This window comes from Barbus barbus, assembly GCF_936440315.1.
Source record: "Barbus barbus genome assembly, chromosome: 25".
NCBI classification, from domain to species: domain Eukaryota; kingdom Metazoa; phylum Chordata; class Actinopteri; order Cypriniformes; family Cyprinidae; genus Barbus; species Barbus barbus.
Genome location: NC_136753.1, coordinates 21,536,687 through 21,556,720, shown reverse-complemented (window position 1 = coordinate 21,556,720; position 20,034 = coordinate 21,536,687). Strand labels below are relative to the sequence as shown.

Below are 20,034 nucleotides of genomic sequence, written 5' to 3'. Positions count from 1 at the left end.
TGAGCACAGTTCACTAGCATTGAGACACATGGGCATGCATGCTAGCCTCATGCTTAATGCACTTTCCCTGCAGACATTTGTCACAGGTCAAAATCTGCCTCCAGCTTTATCATTGGTATCTCTACGGTGATTTTTAAGCATAGAGCTAAAGGCATTGATGGGTCAAAAGCCAGACACAACAATGCACACGCATGGCTTTTTGATGTGCATCAACGCAGATCGATGACAGCATCTCATGCAACATATTTAGATAAGCTACTGTGTGTACTTGGTGGAAAATCGAAAACACTGTATGATTTATTTAATTTTTTATCTCTGATCAGGGCAATTTGATCTTAGGTGCAGTACATATTCAGTCCATGTGACCCTAATGTGAACTGTTGAATCAGCTTTAATTATTAACCTGGGTGAATTTGAATCGCCAATGTCTTTATTTAATGCCAGAGTCATTTATAAAGTAAAGTGTAAAGAATAACTGAAAGTGGAAAATTGTAACTAGACATTATGCATGTCATTTGTGTTTAAACATGTTTAAATTATTACTTCAATAAACACCTTGGTACAAAGAAATTTTATGATATATGATTTTGCTTTTATGATGATGTAGCCTAGTAAGCGAAAGAAACATAAACAGAAATATGGAAACTATTGTGTCACTCATCAAAACGAAGTTCAATAATTAAACTATGTGCTTGGAATGATTGTTCCCTAATAAATGTCTTTAATATTCAATATGCCGCACACAGAGCTCAGGCTTTTGGGTCAAAGCTTCAACGGTCTGAATGCCTGTAAATTGTGTGCTTAAAGTATTTATGTTCACTGAATGTTTAAATGTTTGGCAGATCCAGCCTGACTTGACCTTTTATTGTAATGTCTGTCATATCTGTCCATCTCTTTGTCTAGTTCTTAAATCCCATAATGCATTTGAAAACAAAATGAAAAGTCTTTCACTCTCTCTGTTTTTCTCCCTCACACTCTTTATCGCTCTTTCCTCAGTTTTAATTTGAAATAGGATACTTTGTTTTTGTCCAAAAGAAGCACATGCTTACGTACGCCATGTTGTATATAAATAGTGGACATGATGAGTGTAAATACGGTGTTTTACAGTTCATTGCTAAAGCAACAAACAGCTTTCAAACGATTTTATGCTCATGTGCCATTCATCACGTTTAATCTTTCTATGGAAAATACTGTTGTGTGTGTGTGTGTGTGTGTGTGTAACTCAATAAGTGTGTTTTGTGTGTGTGAGAGACGCATTTCTTTATCATGAAATTGTTCCCATCTGTTTCCATGACGCAAAATGTCGGTATTTTGACTACTTTTTCCGCTTATGTTTGTAAAACACTTCATATATCCAAATATCAGTATGTGCAGGTGTTTATGGATAGTAAATGTTGCTCGTCTTGCATTTTCTGTTAGACTCGGACTTTCCACATGTAGATCATCTGGTCTTTCTGGTCTGGAATAAAGGTGCACCAGCAAGTAATTTTTTTGTGTTTTGTCGAGTGAAGCAATAGTGGCCTGGCCTTTAAACTGAAATACCACACAAAAGTTGCTTTTGTAGAAATAAGGGTAAATAGTTTGAGGATGATTTATTCTGCAGCTGAAAGCGTCCCATCATAGGGGGTTACCCAAAGAAAGTTAGAAGGTTTATGTGATCTCATTATGGTGGTCACCACGGAGGACGACCACCCGAATAAAATGGAATAAAAAAAAATTCTAATAAAAAAAAAGTCATTGACTACAGTCTTCATATCATTTTAGTTTGCATGATTTTAAACATGACTAAAGTACTGTTTATTACTTTTGGTATTAAACATTTCAAGATGTTTGATGTAAAGCAAAAAGTAAATCTTTGGATGAACGAGGCTCTAACCATGACTGTCAAAGAGAACTTTGGCTCAAATGTGTCTGGGTGTAGAGGAGGAGGGCGTAAACACTGGTAGCAGTGGCTTGGGTCTGACTTGTTTGTGTCAATGTGAGACCATGTGGGTAATTTCAGAGCATCAGTACCCTCTTCTCACATCATCACACAATCAGCATGTCTATATTTTACCACAGAAGAGGTGTGAATGTCTCTGTTACATTCTCCTTTCTGTCACATAGACAGGTTTATTGAAAATGTCATTGGCAGGAAATGTAGGCCATCATCCACATTAATAATTTTAACACCGTCTGGGTCATGTAATCTTGCACGCGCACACACACACACAATGATAGGTGTCTGTGTCGCTCGCTGTCACACTTGGGCAATCTCAGCATTATAAGTTTATGACAAGTGTCACGTGTTTTATGTGTATGTGGTGAGGAAAGCAGTTTTTGATGATCTAGGGATGCATTACATATCAGGACCATATTGGTTATTTGTAACTGATGATGTTGGGTATTTATTATTATGCATGCTTATTTCCACTCATTTAGAGCAGTGGTTCTCAACCCTTTTTAATCCATGCCTCCCATTGTCCACAACAATATTTGTGATTTCTACATTTGTTTGTGGTGAAAAATATATATATTTTTTTTGCTCAATTTTTATTCTCTAAAATAATGTAGAGCTTGGCCTAACTAGAAAAATGCCAATGGAGATTTTTTCATTTATATGGCATTTCCAGATCTAGACAAAATAGTGTGAATTAAATAATCTCTTTTTTAATTTTAATTAATCTTGGGGCCCTATTATAGAATTTTAATATTAGCCATTTGTAGATCATCACTGATGATTCATCAGCCATACCAATAAAATAATTATGGTCTTATTGATGGCAGAATAAAAAAAAAAAAAAAAAAAAAAAAAAAGTTTTTTCTCACCACTAATTACAACAGCTTTTTTTGATAGTACAGATCATATATGTTTCCAGTTTTTTTTTTTTCTGAGGAAAAAAATAGAATACTATATAAGTATCATGGTACTATAATGCCATAAAATAATAATTCCATAGTACTTCAAACTTTTAAAAACCAAAAAGAAAAACTTAAGCAACCGCATAGCAATGCATTATAAACCACTTTAATAATTGAAAACCAATTACAACATCATGACATTATAATGTGCATGGGCATGTATAACTCAAATTGCCTTCATAAAATGTCTTGTTTTGTATCCTTGTGTCCTTGTCAAATTTGTACTGTATTTCTGAATGTGTAGTAGGCATTGCATTTTTCATAGGTGCCTGCAATTAGCCTGTATCTGCAAATTCTGCAAATTACTGTTTGTGTCAATGAGCTACTTTATTTTTGTGTAGGTGTTTTCTAAATATCTCCTCAGCTTTTTCTGTCTGTTGATGTTACATAAGGTGTCTCTCTATCTTTCAACCTAGACATGAGAACTGACTTATTATCTTTAATGTTTCAGACAGATTCACGGATGACTGCAGTGCAGGAATAGGTGGCGTAAGCAGATCTGGCTTTGTCCATGTTGATCTTTCCTGGTTGCATAAGCTGGTTTCCATCCATGCCAGCTTGTATTGTCTGGCCTCACAGCAGTGTGTGAACACCCCCCCCCCCCCCCCCCCCCCCCCCCCCCCAGTGGGTGCCAGGCTGATATCCAGTAACACACAAATGCGCACATACACCATGGCTCTTACCAAAAAGCCCCTTGCTGTCAGTCATGTACAAACTAGCTCATGCTCAATGGCCTACTTTCTCATTGTCTGTGGATTATGGTTTGGCAGAACCAAAGAACACCAAAGACCTTGTTTCAAAATTTTTCATAATCACGTTTAGACACAGCAGCCTGCTCTCATAATCATAATCAAAGTAATGCGTCATTATCAGAGGTGTCACATCCTTTGTATTTAGGTCCAAGATTATAATCGACACATTTAACATCAGCTGCACAGTTCAACAGTCACCATCAGCTGGTTGAATGGTTTCTGAAGGTCTACATCAGTATTAGGTAAAAACCTAACCCAATCTCATCCAATTGTACGACTAACCTTGACCTGAAACTGAAATATTTTTATACAACATTTGGGTCTGGTACTCTAATCTCAATCTTCCAAAAAGGCCAACATTTTTTGGGACATTCACTGTTTGTGACTCCAGTTGTCTTTGCTTGGGGCGTTCCAGCCCAGAAGTATGTTGTGAGTATTGCAGAGCAAGGAGCAGTCTGATATTTGCCTGGAGATAGGAGCGCATTTGTGTTTTCTCTTGCTCCGAGGGAGGTTTCTCTGACCAGTTAGTGGGGAGTGGAAAATTTAGAACCCGGAGTGGAGCTGGAAATCCCGTAGTGATTAGAGTCTATGCAGTGTTTGTCAAAATGCTACGTTTGGTGCTTTGACTTCTTTTTGAAGTAATTTATACAAGGTAAACACAAAACATTTGTAATTGTAATATTTGTTCATTTATTGTAACAAGAAAATCCAATGCAAACACTCAATATTCTCAAACCTAGCCTGAAACCCAAAAATTTGTCCAGCCCTGTGAGGTTCAGATCTGGTGATGGACCTCTAATAGCTCACTGCCATGAAAGAAACTGAACAAACTTTGTGAATCAAAGAGGATTATTTTTAAATCTCAGGTAATGATTGATGGCAACTATTTATGTATTTTTAATGCAGATTAGAAACAGTGAAACTATATATAGAAAAATAACAATAGATAGTCACTGTTTAATGTATGCCACAGATTATGTGAGGGTAGATTAAGACAGGGTTTATAAAACTTTAAACTGATTTATGTGATTTTAAAAGATTGTGTATTTACTCAAAGATTGCCTCTAGATTAACAAAATATAATCTGTGTGTATGGTTCTGGATTAGGATTGAGTCTTCACCCAGTGCTCATTGATCACACACACTAATCCCAGTCTAGAGAAGTAGCACAGAGTAGATTATTTTGTGTGTGTGTGTGTATACAGAGTTTTGTGTGCAAAGGAATGGTTGTCTCATTGTCCGGTTGTCCCATTGTTGTCCCAGGGCCTCAGGGATGATTTAATGTGTTTATGTGCGTGTGTTTTATGTAACCATGAGCGTCATCCTTGCCTGCTGCCTCATTCTTAAACTAAATTACAGTACTGCTCGTTGCTGAGCTTTGATTTATTATCGAGTGATTTTATCAAAAATTTTATTAAGTGTGTGTACCCAGCAGTTAAAATACTTTCTCAGTTTAATATAAAATGAGTCAACTAGATGTGCTGTCAAAACATTACTCTTAACAGCAATATTGTTTACATGCACTTTTAAAATTCTGTTTCAGTCAGATTAAAACAGTAATTTGTATTTTTTAAAATGACTTACTGAAATCATACCAGTACCATATGATTTTTGTGAAGTCAGACTAACAGATTTAGATACCAAAATAATAGAACCGCTTTGTCCAGCATCTAATCACACTACAGTTGGCCTCAGCTTTGTGTGCTTGACCTGAGAGATAAAGGTCATGCACAATCTTTATTTAATCTTTAATATTTAGATTTCGCATTGTCGTGTATACCTGCGCAAAGTGAAGACCTGACCAGCATAGTGCAGTTTTAATAGAATTAACCAGTAATGCAAGTTTGGGGCAGTTCGTCTGAATCCAGTGGAAGCAATGTTCAGGAAACATCATTATTTTTTGCATACTTCAAGGGAATGTTTACTGATTTTCAACCAACTTTATTGTTACAATGTTGGTAGTATAAATATATGAACAAAATGTATTATTTTTCCATGTATATTATTTTAAAGATTGCTTGCACTTGCACAGAAAAATTATGCTGCGCACGTACTAGTCTGATGACAGTATTTCCGTCACAAACACTGTAGGCACACCCTAGTGTACACACAAAGATCCCAAAGTATACTTGGAACTTTAAGCTTTAAAACATGGTGTATTCCAAGGATGTAACCTAAAATATTTAAGATTAAGGGGACTAAAGGTAAAATTTGAAGAATTTCTCATTGAGAAATCCTGAAGACAAGTGGAACACATCCCCTTCAATGCCAGTTGTGAATACAGACTTGGAATTTCTGGATATATTTTCCATTTTCCACGCTTCAACAGTCTCGGTTTTTGTAGTCAAGCAGGAGAAAATTGCTGAGAAAGAGTATACTTTCTCTTTCCTTTCCTTATTCCTCATATCTCTTTGTTTTGGTCTTTAACTCCAACCCCCCCCCCCCCCCCAACACAGTTATATATTTCTCTCACACACTCTCTCTTTCCTGGCCCTTTGTTTGTTCAGTTTCCCCTTTCTCACTTCCCACCCGACAACAGCTGCTGTGCTGTGATTGGCTGAGTTTCAGGAGGGGGTGGGATCATGTGACCTGTTGTGATATTTTTCCTGCCTGCTTTGAACAGATCTCTCAGTTACAGCAGAGACGGAGACAGATACAGTCTCACAGTCTGTCCACAGTGTTAAATAACCTTGCTACGCTTAGAAAAAACATTATTATAACATAACTCCTTCTGGATTACTTTTTCCGTATTGCTTTAACAGGAAGATACAGGAATATTTTCCTTTTTCTTTGGTTTTCTCAGCCTTTTGTGCCTGAACTGCCACCAAGGATACGGGAACAACAGAGGAGAAGACAGACAGACAAATAGAAAGCTATAGATCAGCTTGAGAGAGACGGATGAGTACAGAAAATGAGTCCGGCTTTAGAAGCTCTGATAGAGGGGTGTAGATACCCAGGGAAAGGAGAAATGAAGGGAGGAGTGATGTTGGAACCGTTTGTCCATCAAGTTGGCGGCCACTCTTGTGTACTGCGGTTTGGAGAACAGACCATCTGTAAACCACTAATACCCAGAGAACACCAGTTTTACAAGAGCTTGCCACCCGAGATCCGCAAATTCACGCCACAGTACAAAGGTAAGTGGACATTTAACAGAACATGACCATTACAACCAATCAGCCACTTACTTGTTTGTTTGCTGTTGTATGTGATAAGTCTTCCTCTCTCTTGCTTTCTTTCTTTTCTTTTCTTTTTCTTTTCACTCTATCTATTCATAAAATTTAGTAACAAGTGCTTTAAATCATTGTTTTGAAGAATTTATATAAGTTACACTGACTTATTTCCTACAGTGCAGCGTGACTCCTATACAAGGCCACACACACTTTCATATGCTGTAACTGATTGGATGCCCCTTTTTGAATGAAATGTAAATTGCGATAGATAGATAGATAGATAGATAGATAGATAGATAGATAGATAGATAGATAGATAGATAGATAGATAGATAGATAGATAGATAGATAGATAGATAGATCAAAAGAAGTTCAGATGGATAGACATACATATATAGATACATGTATACGTAGATACATATATGCATAGTTATAAGACACATGCACACTCATACACTCTCATAACACTTTTGGACACTCGCAAATTTATTATTATTTTCATGGCATTAAATTGAATATCATGTTCAGTTCTTTTAGTCTGATATATTTAAACACAGACACACTGGTATCTGTCGCAGTGTATTTGGCGGTGTCTTTGATTGGGCAAGGGTGTAGGACTAAAAAAAGCTGTCAGGCAGGGAGAGAATATGACATATAGGAAGGAATGTGGACACACTCTCACATGCTTGTGCATACTTTCAATACTTACATTCTAACATGCTCGTCTCTTACACAATCACAAGACTCATCTGTGTTTTTCTTACAATAAAGCCTGACACACACTGAAAGAGACTGACCACACGTTCTCTGACTCAGCAAGCATAAGCCAAAGTGTGTATGAGCATTGGTGCAGAGACATGACATCACTGCTTGTTGATGTCATCGTTCTACCATGACTGCAGAGGTTGAGTGGCTGCAGGGTCCTAGTGCCCGAGGCTCATACTTGCACACAACCTTTACAGACAGGTTAAAGCTTGTGTGTTTGAAATACGAATTGTATGTTTTAATGCTGATTATGCCATTCAATGTTGAAAAGGTTTTGCTGTTCTCTTTTTTTTTTTTTCTCTCTGTCTTTACCCCCTACCCCACTCAACTACCCATAATCCCCTTGTGATACTGCTTAGTTCCATCTATGGTTATCATGAGATGCCACCATAAATCATGTGTTAGGCTAAGTTGCTACTTGTGTATATGTATATTTTTGCTTTGTATGTTATGTATTGATCTGTATTCTGAATGTACCAAAGCAGTTTTCCAAATGGTTGCTGTCTGTAAATTATAGTGATGCAGGGTCTGTAAAGCTCAGACTGTCAAGTTGTCAAATGCTTTCTTGTTTTTGATATCTGATGTAGGAATCTTGCAGATGGTTTGCCCAATGAGTGGTAATAAAAGAGCTCATTGAATTGTACCTTCTTGTCTCCTGTTTTTTTTGTGTCTTTTTTTGCTTGGCACTAGAATGCATGCAAAACACACTCCCACATTCTCACATTTACATGACAGTGTTGAATATTCCCTATCTACACAAATTCATTCCCTTCTCAACCCCCTGCTTCTCTTTTATGTTTGTTAAAGTACAGTTTAAACCGGAGTGGGTAAGAGCTACATTTTATAATCATCATATGATTCATCATATCTGAATCATATGTCGTTTATATGTTAATACAATGTCCAGTGTACTCATTGTCTCTCTCTTTCTCTTTCTTTCCCTCGTGTTCTCTCCAGGTGTGGTATCGGTGAGTTTTGAGGAAGACGAGGAGGGGAATCTGTGTTTGATAGCATACCCGCTCCACAGCGATCCAGCTGATTTGGAAAACAAAGAGCCCTCTGCTGATGGCGAGCCCAAGAATAAGCTTGTTAAGTGGGGGAAAAAGAAACCATCAGGCCTACTACCAGAAAATGAGAGAGTCAGACAGAGCCGCAAAGAGGAGAAGGGCAAAAGGTAAGGGAGGACACATGGCTAATAAACTACTGTTCAAAAGTATGGGGTCAACAAGATTTTTTTTTAAGAAATTCATACATTTAATTAGCAATTATGCATTCAATTTATTTATTTAGAAAAAAAAACCAACAGTAAAGACCTTTTATATTTTTACAAAAAAAATCTGTTTTGAATACATTTTTTAAAATGTACCACGGTTTCCACAAAATATTAGGCAGCACAAATGTTTTCAAAATTTATAAGAAATGTTTCTTGAGCAGCAAATCTGCTTATTAGAATGATTTCTGAAGGATCATGAGACACTGAATTTTCAGCATCATTACTCCAATCTTCAGAGATGTTAATTGCATTTTAAAATATATTGAAATGGAAAGCAGTTATTTTAAATTGTAATAATATTTCAGAGTATTGTAGTTTTTACTGTAATTTTTGATCAAATAGATGCAGCCTTGGTGAGACTTTTTTTTTTTTTTTTTTTTTTTTTTTATATAAACATTACAAAATTGTACAGACCCCAGACTTTTGAACAGTGATGTGTACATCCTTATCATATAATTCAATAGTTGGGACACTCACATGCATATAATGATAGTAATTTGTTAACCCTTTCTCCTTTTGATCTTTGCAGTAATCGGGATGATAAGGCAGAGGTTTTGTACTACAGTCTGGAGAAAGGAAATGTGGTTCCTCAGATCAAACACAATCCTTGGAGTCTGCAGTGTCACCAGCAACACCTACAGAGGATGAAGGAGAACTCCAAACACAGAAACCAGCACAGTATCCTTTCTAACGAGTGGACACACTTGCAAATTACAACTGTATAATGATATGTAAGACATGTAAGCTCATTTATACAATTAGATGTGCAACTTTGTAGTTTTTCCTCCTTGACCCATAACCCCTCATAGAATTTATTCTGCTGGAGAATCTAACATGGCGGTACCGAGTTCCATGCGTTCTCGATCTGAAGATGGGAACACGTCAGCATGGGGACGATGCCTCTGAGGAGAAGAAAGCAAATCAGATTCGCAAATGCCAACAAAGCACTTCCTCTTCTATTGGTGTACGCCTCTGTGGCATGCAGGTAACTACACATCTTTTTTGTTTTTTATGCCTTTATTAGATAGGACAGTAGTAGAGAGCAGACAGGAAAGCATTGAGGCTATTGGTGCTGACATAACTACACATCTTCTAAATTGTCTACATACATGCACGTGCCAAAATGTTTTACATCGGATATGTCTTTGTTTTAGTGATTGGTACAACCCTAAGTCTTATTTTGATGTGTGTTTCTCCCAATAGATGTATCACAGCGCTACAGGGCAGCTGATATTCATGAACAAGTATCACGGGCGTAAACTGAGTCTGGCCGGGTTCAAAGAAGCTCTGTGCCAGTTCTTCAGTGACGGCCGAGTTCTGCGCAGAGAACTTCTGACCCCAGTGCTGCAAAGACTGAGAGAGATGAGAGCGGTGCTGGAGGCTTGCGAAAGCTATCGTTTCTTCTCCTCATCTCTTCTCATCATCTACGACGGGGCTCCACCCCCTGCCCCATCTAGATCCCGGCCCTCTCGTGGAGGAGAGGAGGAAGATGAGGAGGACGATGATGATGATGAGGAGGGAGCCTACGGAGGTCGTCGCGATCACTCCAGCAGCGCTTCACCAATGGTGGATGTCCGAATGATCGATTTCGCCCACACGACATGTCGTGATTATGGAGAGGATGGCATCGTTCATGAAGGTGGAGACAGCGGCTACATCTTCGGCCTGCAGAATCTCATCAGCATTCTGTCACAGCTTGAAGAGCACAGCAACGACTAAACGCTTGTGCAACATCTTACTGTGCATTTGCCATGCCAAGGCTTACCGTGGGCATCCTGACCATGCCATCAGGGTTTAAAGTTCACGTTTAGCTTGCCCTGCTATGCTCTTTCATAGCCCTAGTGGAGAGTGGTTACGTAGGCGAGGGTCAAAGGAAAATCCTGAATTCCCAGAAACCCTCCGGAGCTGAAGGGACTGTACTCTTTTGTAATTTCTCACTGAGGTGAAGAAGTGTGGTCCTTCTCCATGCCTGTTGTTTCTGCTCGCCCTGAATCGCAGATGGGCGGCAGTAGATGAGTTTCTGTGACATCTCATCTGCTTGTGTATCTTTATTTGTTCTCTTCATCTATGAAAGATAAGGGAAATAAGCTGATGCTTGCATTAAGAGACGTTTATAGACGTTAAGACATTTGCAAAATATGATGTTCTACACACCTTTTAAAAAGAGGTGGGTTTGTAGCAACGGTAGCACAATCATAAATTGATATAAGCAATTAAGCAACATACCTGAAGGTGCTTTAGAAACACTAAACAGGACTCAAGGGAAGAGACTTTGCTCTTGTAGGGAATGATGGGTGTGTGGAAAAAGGAATTTAAAAAATCCTTTTCTCATTCCTGATCATTAAAGACTTTTTCTCTTGGACATTTTAATATATTTCTTCGACTTGGATCCTCTTCATTCCATAGTCAGGGGTTGAAGAATTAGCATCCTCACTCCAGAGACTTTAAAAAGAACCCTATTTATTTATAAGAATATTTCTATCAAATATGAATGGAAATGTGACATTCCATCCCTAGTTCTACCGTATGATGTAAGTGATATAGGTAGAGAAATGATTTTTATGTCATGTTTTTTTTCTGTTTTTGACAATATGAAAGAAAATAAAAAGAAATGTTTTGTTGTGGTACATTTTGTTATTTCTATGTGTTTGAGATTATATGGCATAAGTACGATGTGTCCTCTTTGACACTAGACTTAATACTTTGACAAGTACAATATCTAGTTGATATTAGCACTCCGGTTAGCACATATGTTTGTTCACTTGAAATAAATAGCCATGCAGCAAAGCCTCCAAAGGCAGATTAAATTCGGTCGAAGTCTATGGCTACTAATGTGTAAACAGCAGTGTAATTGTACAGTAGGTTCAAACCCTGGTCAGTGTACATGGTTCAAATGTATGGTTCTGTATGCTTTTGATACAATATATAATGCAGCGAAAGCCTTTCTAAACTATAAATAAGCAACATCGCTTTCATTTGTCAGAGGGCCCTGGATTCGGACACCAGATGTACAGCTCACCGCTGCTTTGGCTGAGCCCCAGCAGGCATATTACGGATTTGCTAAACCTTTCACTAAAAGCTTTCCGCAAGCACTATCTAAGCCTGTTATTTGTGGGTGTATTTGCACAGGAGTGCAAGGGATTTGGGCTGGATTGTATGTCAGAACTGCGTACATGCAGACTTTAGTGGCTTGTTTGTGTTTCCTCTTGTGACCTCTCTTGAGTAAGGATGTTGTGTATGGATGTGGAATAATGTGTTAGTAGATATCGTGTTTTACGGGTCATTCACCATATATGTTTGCCCTCTTCTATCCTCGGCGCAGTCTGTGACTGCCTCAGCTGTTCTAGCACTCACATTCCAAAGTAAAGCTCTGGATTACATTCCAAATGCCGGAAAACTACACATAAGTGGGAAATACCATCGGCACATTCTGAATCAAGTCGGCATGTGAATGCTTTCAGTAAGAGAGCAACTGGTTTGAAATTTTAAAATGTTAAGTTCAAGTTTATTTGTGTAGCGCTTTTTACGATACAAATCGTTGCAAAGTAGCTCTACAGGAAATTAAGTTTCCACAATATATTTATATATTGCAGAACCTTAATATATTTAACTTATGGCAAAACTTGGTAATTCTGTATGTTGTCTGAGCATTGGCATCCTCTGAGGGGTTGGCATCTTTTCTCAGGTGTTCGGTCATCTCAGATCATTTAAGGGTTGGATCCAGACTGAAGTTTCTGTAATTCCTAGTTACCATGGGATGTTAATCCCGTGGCAGAAACAGAGAAACAAATAGAGACATAATTAGTTAGGTACGCAGGAGCTAAACCATTTGGGGCCTTATAGGCAAGTAATAATATTTTGTAAATGATACGGAACTTAATAGGTAGCCAGTGCAGAGACTGTAAAATTGGGGTAATATGATCATATTTTCTTGATCTGGTAAGAACTCTAGCCGCTGCATTTTGGACTATCTGTAGCTTGTTTATTGAAGATACAGGACAACCACCTAGCAGTGAATTACAATAGTCCAGTCTAGAGGTCATGAATGCATGAACTAGATTTTCTGCATCAGAAACAGGTAGCATGTTTCGAAGCTTGGCAATGTTTCTAAAATGGAAAAATGCTGTTTTTGTAACATGGGAAATATGATTTTCAAAGGACAAGTTGCTGTCTAATATAACACCCAGATTTTTTACTTTAGAGGACGTAACAGTACATCCGTCTAGTTGCAAATTGTAATCCAAGAGATTCTGTGTACTGTTTTTTGGTCCAATAAGTAATATCTCTGTTTTATCTGAATTTAATAGGAGGAAATTATTGGTCATCCAATCTTTTACATTTTTTACACAATCTATTAGCTTAGATAGTTGAGAAGTTTCATCTGGTCTTGTTGAGATATATAGTTGAGTATCATCAGCATAACAATGCTGCATAACCAAGGGGCAACATGTATATTGAAAATAGCAGAGGACTTAGGACAGATCCTTGTGGTACTCCATACTTTACTGGTGATAATTGAGATGACTCCCCATTTAAATGAACAAAGTGGTAGCGATCGGACAGGTAGGATCTAAACCATCTTAAAGCCTGCCCTTGAATACCAGTATAGTTTTGTAATCGATCTATGAGTGTGTCATGGTCTATAGTGTCGAACGCAGCACTAAGATCAAGTAATACTAGCAATGAGATGCAGCCTTGGTCTGAAGCAAGAAGCAAGTCATTTGTAATTTTAACAAGTGCAGTTTCTGTACTATGGTGAGGCCTGAAACCTGACTGAAATTCTTCATAGAGATCTTTTTTTGCAAGTAGGAACACAATTGAGCAGACAAATTTTTATGTCTAAAATTTTAGACATAAACGGAAGATTTGAAATGGGTCTGTAATTTGCCAGTTCATTAGAATCTAGTTGTGGTTTCTTAATAAGAAGCTTAATAACCGCCAGCTTGAATGGTTTTGGGACGTGACCTAAAGATAACGATGAGTTAATAATATTGAGAAGCGGTTCTGCCACAGGTAACAACTCTTTCAGTAGTTTAGTGGGTACAGGATCTAATAAACATGTTGTTGGTTTAGATGCACTGATAAGTTTATTTAGCTCTTCCTGTCCTTAGTTGTAAAGCACTGCAGTTTTTCTTTGGGCGCGATGAATGAAGCTGAAATATTAGACGCAGTAGAATCTACATTTGATATTGTATTTCTGATGTTATCTATTTTATCAGTAAAGAAATTCATAAAGTCATTACTATTAAACTGTGAGGGAATATTTAGATCGGGTGGCGTATGTTTATTTGTTAATCTAGCCACTGTGCTAAATAAGAACTTTGGATTCTTTTGGTTATTATCTATTAGTTTCCGGATATGCTCTGCCCTGGCAGCTTTTAGAGCCTGTCTATAGCTGGACATACAGTTTTTCCACGCAATTCTAAAAACTTCCAAGTTAGCTTTTCTCCATTTGCGCGCAAGATTACGAGTTTCTTTCTTGAGAGAATGGGTATAACTGTTGTACCATGGTGCAGTACGTTTTTCTCTAACCTTTTTCAATTTGAGGGGGGGCAACAGCTTCTAATGTATTAGAGAAGATAGTGCCCATGTTGCTAGTCATTTCGCAGAGCATACACAGAGCAGTTGAGATAAATCAGGCAGGTTATTTGTGAATCTGTCTTTGGTGGCTGGAACATAGTTCTGCCCGGACGATAACACGGAGACATATAATTAATATCAGTAATACGCAGCATGCTCGATACAAGGAAATGATCAGTAACATCATCACTTTGAGGTACGATATCTATATCGGTAAGATCAATTCCATGCAATATAATTAAATCTAGCGTATGATTAAAACGCTGAGTGGGCCCGGTGACGTTTTGCTTGACTCCAAAAGAGTTTATTAGGTCAGTAAACGCAAGTCCTAAAGCATCATTTGTATTATCAACGTGAATGTTAAAATCTCCGACAATTAGCACTTTATCAACATTAACCAATAGATCTGAGAGGAAATCTGCAAATTCTTTTAGGAAATCTGTATATGGCCCTGTCTATACACAGTAGCCAGAGCAAGAGACAGGAGAGATTTATTTTGCATATCTAACAGTGTAACATTAAGCAGAAGTATTTCAAATGAGTTAAACCTCCTGTATCCTGTTTTCTGAGTAACATTGAGAATATCACTATATTGTTGCAACACCGCCACCACGACCAGTCTGACGGGGCTCATGTTTATAACAGTAGCTTGGTGGAGTAGACTCATTTAGACCAAAATATTCATTTGGTTTAAGCCAGGTTTCAGTCAGGCAGAGTACATCAAAATTATTATCTGTGATAATTTCATTTACAATAACTGCTTTGGGTGCGAGTGAGCTAATGTTTAGGAGCCCAAGCTTTAAAAATAGTTTTTCATTCATTTATTTTTCGTTTTTCTGGTTTAATCACGATGAGATTTTTTCTAGATCCTGCATTAAATTTATATTTTGACCTCGCTATTCTGGGACTGTATAGATCTGTATAGATTGGACAACGCAAGTACTTCTATCTTTTAAGTGGGTAGAACAAAAGTCATCATAGCAGTTATTTGAGAATTGGTTTACTAGTCAGATGGAGCGTAGCGTCCTGGAGATGTTGTCCGACAGGAGTTCCGCTCCGACTCTGCTGGGGTGCAGGCCATCAGCACGGAAAAGCCTAGGACGCTCCCAGAAAAGATTCCAATTATTAACAAAGAGCAGTTTCTGTTCTTTACACCATGACAATAACCATTCGTTTAAAGCAAAAAGTCTACTGAACCTTTCGTGTCCTCGTCGATACGTGGGAAGCAGTCCTGACATGATGATTGTCGTCACAGGCGATGTGCTGCGTACCGTCTCGATCAGGCTCCTGAAGTCCCTCTTCAGTGTCTCCGTCTGCTGCAGCTTGGTGTCCTTAAACCCCGTGTGCAGCACGACAGCACCGATGCTCTCGGACGTGCCGGACGATGGAGTCTCCGACGATCACAGCGTCGCGTTCCGTCTTGCGGAGGGGAGCGAAGCGGTTCCGGGTGGAGATCTCGAAGACTGGAGGCGGAGAGGTCGTCGCCCGGGGCCTGGCTCGCGTCTTCCGCTGCTGGTGCACACAGGGTCCGTGGCATCCCGGTGCCGGAGTGAAGGACATCTGGGAAGATCGCGTCCTGGGTGCACAGGGTCTGTGCAGAGAAACACACGGAGTAGAGGTGGTGGGAGTGTTAGCAGCGTGCTGTATACTTACCCCAGACTTGTGAGCGTCAGCCCGGGATGTTTCCAGCGTGGCTCTCCGCTCTCTCAGCTGGGCCTGCTTCTCCACGGCCTCCAGCTCCAGCTGCACTGAATGCAGCTCGAATGTGTCCTCACCTGCATTCAAAGGTAGACACAAATCTGCCATTTAAGCAAGTAACGGTGAAACAATGGTAATGTGTGTGAATAGAGTATTAGCAATCTAAGCGAGATTAGCGGCAGCCACGCTGCCGATGCTAACGGGCTATAAGCTAGTAGCAGATTCGAGAAATCAGAATAAAACTAGTGATAACAAGGCGCTCTGATTGGTTTTGTTTTAGAATGCTATAGGGGATATATTCACAAGTTATAGAAACGAAAATGATAGTGTATAAAATAGTTTTTAAGATAGAAAATAGACGATAAAGAATCAACTTGATGGAGCTCAAAATCAAAACACGCAGTCACAAATCAGCGCATGCGTGTACTGTTTCCAGGTAACAAACACTTAATGGAAAATATACATGGAATGCTGTACAAGAGTCATCCAAACAGAGTGTGGACGTAAGACGCCAAATAATTCGAAGTAGTCATGTGATTGCTATATTTTCCCTCGAGACCGGACACGTCTGATTACTCAGATTATTTAGGATGCCTTAAATAGCATAGTTCACTTTCGTGTATATACATTTTTGGTGATTGAAACCTAGACTTCTTTACAGTCTTTATTTATCGCAATTATTCACTTTCAGTATAATTTAGTAAAGTTGTAATTGCTGGCATTAGGGTGTAATTTCATGTTGACCTTGACTAAAGTGGTTGGATTTATAGTTTTCTTTGAACATTTGTGTGCTGTCTGCATGAATATTATCTTTTTACAGCTCCCATAACATCCTCATCTGTTGCTGTGAGTGAGCATGGGTTTTGTAATAATGATGGATTGCTATGGCAACCATTTCTGTATTTTTAGCTATGCATAATGTGATTGGAGAAAAGGTAGTTGTCCCAAAAACCTAGAAATCTTTTTGGGGGCATAAGCTGAAAAATGGACAAGTACACTAGAAGATAGAGGTCATATCTTCACTGTTATGTAAGAGTAGCACTTATATATGTAGCACTGATGTATACAAGGTCTTTATTTTGATTTAACAACATATTTTGTTTTTGAAAGAAGTCTCTCATGCTCTCCAAGGCTGGAATTATTTGATAAAAATAAAAAAAAATCAGTAATACTGTGAAATATTATTAGGTTATTATTACTGTCATTTTAAAATAGCTGTGTTCTATTATAATATATTTTTAAAATGTAATTTATTCCTGTGATGGCAGTGCTGACTTTCAGCAGCCATTACTCCCATTTTTAGTGTTACATGATTCTTCAGAAATTATTATAATATGATTTTAAAATACATATATATATATATATATATAGAAATAAAAATAAATATTACACGGCTCTTACACCAAAGGCAGGTAAGAGTGACCAAGGGCTATTAAAGGACACCAAAAAAAAAAAAAAAACATAAAAGCCAATATTATGTATATAGAAAATTATATTTCACAAGTTGAATGGAATAAGTAAATAATGACAGATTATTTGAGTGTACTATTCCTTTAATTAACATCATGAAACGTCATTAGGCTGAAATATGAGCTGTAGCTATGTGAAGTCAGACATGCAGCTGTTTCCTCTCACAGCCATTCTTTTGGGACCTTGTTATGTGCTATCGCTAAGCTTGCACAACATGTTCATCATCTGATTATCTAATTAATTAGCTTGTCCATCCTTATCAACAAGGCCACAGAAATATTGAATCATTTTTAATTTAGCTACACTTCCATCCAGTCCAATTTTCTGTGTCCCATATAAGGTTATTTTTTAACTTTTTAACTAAGAAAGTATGTAGCCTACGCACTTTATTCACAGTGACAGTACATTTAGATAGACAGGTAGCCTATGATTAAACCGAACACAGAACAGCAGACAGGTGTTCATTGCCTCCATTCCACTACAGTGAAAAAAGAATACAAAGGCACAAAGATAGAATGATAACACGAGAGTGATGAATAAAGTAGGAGGGAGGCGAAGTGATATATGGTTGGCGGTGAGAGGGAATGCAGAATAGAGCAAGAGAGAGAGAGTTGTTTAACTTGGCAGTGCTGATGAACATTCAGTTCTACTGGTCAAAGATCACTGAACTGCTGACAAATATTATGGGCAAAGTACGCACATATGCATATTACAAGTAAACTGTGACTTACAGTTGTGATTTATGACTAACATTTCACAATCTCAACATGACGTTCAAGTTATCTCCTAATTAATCATTACACACCAGAAGTCCCACAGGGACTGCTGTGTGTGTCATGTAATGCCTCGTTTCCACTGAGCGGTACGGTACAGGACAGTTCAGTACAGTACTACCTACGATTCGGTTCCACTGCCAACAGTGCCCTTTACTTGATAGGCGTGGTGTATGCCGGAAAATAGCGATAAAGCCTGACAATATAAGCACAACTCTGCCTCTTTTACGTCAGTTTTAATTAACAATAATAGCCATTATAAAAGTATAAGAGGCTTATATAAGAGGAAATAAAGACAAAAGCAAACAATTCACAGTCAAACGTTTGCTACAAAGTCAGCGCTGCAAGTTAGTAAAGTTCAAAATAAATATAAAGTTAAACATTGTGTTCAGTCAAAATGATATGACCAGGAACAAATAATAGATTCATGAGACCACGAATGCCTGTTAAATAATATACACAAAACGAATTGATTCTCATTTAATCACTACAGAGACATCAGAGGCAGCGGCAAATGTTGTAAGGACTAGCCGAGCGTAAGGCTGCTCGAGGCGGATACATGAGCATGGAGCACCCGGTGATCGCCTGGAGCTTCGAAATCGGCATAGCAATTTTTCAAATAGACGCTATATCTTTATAAATAAACAGCAGATTTGAGTTTTAAACAACTACATTCTCACCTGACAAACTCTTAAAACTACATTTCATGAGAATAACAGTAATATTTTGAAAATGATGAGTGCAAAAAAACGGTGCAAAACGTTTATTAAACGGAAACGGTAATGCGTTGAACAGCTGTTCTGATGACACAAGTGTTGCAACGATGGCAGCTGAGAAGATCACTCTGTGTTCTTTTTGAAGATGTTTCAGAGCCTGATAAAATCGGTATAAATACATTTTTAATAGTGCAAAATACACTCGAAGTTACAGTCACTGCCGTCCAGAATAAAAGAGAACATCCCTATATCGAGTGAAGGGATTTGTGGAAACTGGTTCCTAATTATTGTGATCCAACATTTGCCTCGCATTTCAGGATGAAAAGAAATTTCAGGTGAAGGATAATCCACTTCTTACCTCCGAGACTGTTATGAACCTTACCCCTTATCTGAGGACAGTATGAGTGTGATGAAATCAAATTGGAAATTCTCCTTATGAGAATAATACTGTTGTGTTGACGTGGTGGCCACATCCTTTCCTTCTCTGTAAAACACACACACACCATGCAAAAGAAAAGGGTGACCAAGACACACCACACTTTCCTTAGGGAGATGGTGAGACTGAAAATTTGTGTAAATTGTACATATTTGTATTGTATGTAAATCATTTATAGAAAATTGACCCAGTGAAGTGAAAGAGGTAATTGATTTAAAATATTTAATATCAAAATTGACATGTTGAATAAAGTGTTGTGATGAGAATAACTGTAATTGTCCTGTCTGGGTTCAAATCAGTGATTTACATTAAGTGTTGATAGTTTATTGTGTCTCACACAAGTCATGCTTTCATTATAATGTGCTATGGATAAGAGAGTCAGTTACCATGTGGTTGAGAGATAGCCGTTATCATAAGTATTTTTATTGACACTGTTCTCATTATTGTCACATAATCTGAGTGAGAGTGACCTGAAATTAACAGTGGTCTCAGTACTCCCA

At 38.1% G+C, this 20,034-nt stretch overlaps 2 protein-coding genes across 2 annotated transcripts in view; one reads left to right on the top strand and one right to left on the bottom strand.

Moving 5' to 3' along the window:
- LOC306845416 (inositol hexakisphosphate kinase 2-like) overlaps positions 1-11,488 on the top strand; it is a 42,342-nt gene extending 30,854 nt beyond the window's left edge. The window contains exons 4-8 of the mRNA XM_079378194.1: positions 6,457-6,787; positions 8,546-8,762; positions 9,391-9,539; positions 9,671-9,846; positions 10,065-11,488. Of these exons, the coding sequence (XP_079234320.1) occupies positions 6,565-6,787; positions 8,546-8,762; positions 9,391-9,539; positions 9,671-9,846; positions 10,065-10,580 (1,281 nt within the window). The 5' untranslated portion in view covers positions 6,457-6,564 and the 3' untranslated portion in view covers positions 10,581-11,488. The remainder of the gene's footprint in view (positions 1-6,456; positions 6,788-8,545; positions 8,763-9,390; positions 9,540-9,670; positions 9,847-10,064) is intronic.
- An 852-nt stretch (positions 11,489-12,340) lies between these two features.
- Positions 12,341-19,593, bottom strand: LOC306844555 (uncharacterized protein). The gene is made up of 3 exons (XM_079376778.1): positions 19,481-19,593; positions 15,446-16,216; positions 12,341-12,604 (listed from the first exon to the last, which is right to left on the bottom strand). The coding sequence occupies exons 1-2, from the start codon at positions 19,569-19,571 to the stop codon at positions 15,774-15,776; spliced, it is 534 nt and encodes a 177-aa protein (XP_079232904.1). The 5' UTR covers positions 19,572-19,593; the 3' UTR covers positions 12,341-12,604; positions 15,446-15,773.
- Positions 19,594-20,034: the final 441 nt, after the last annotated feature.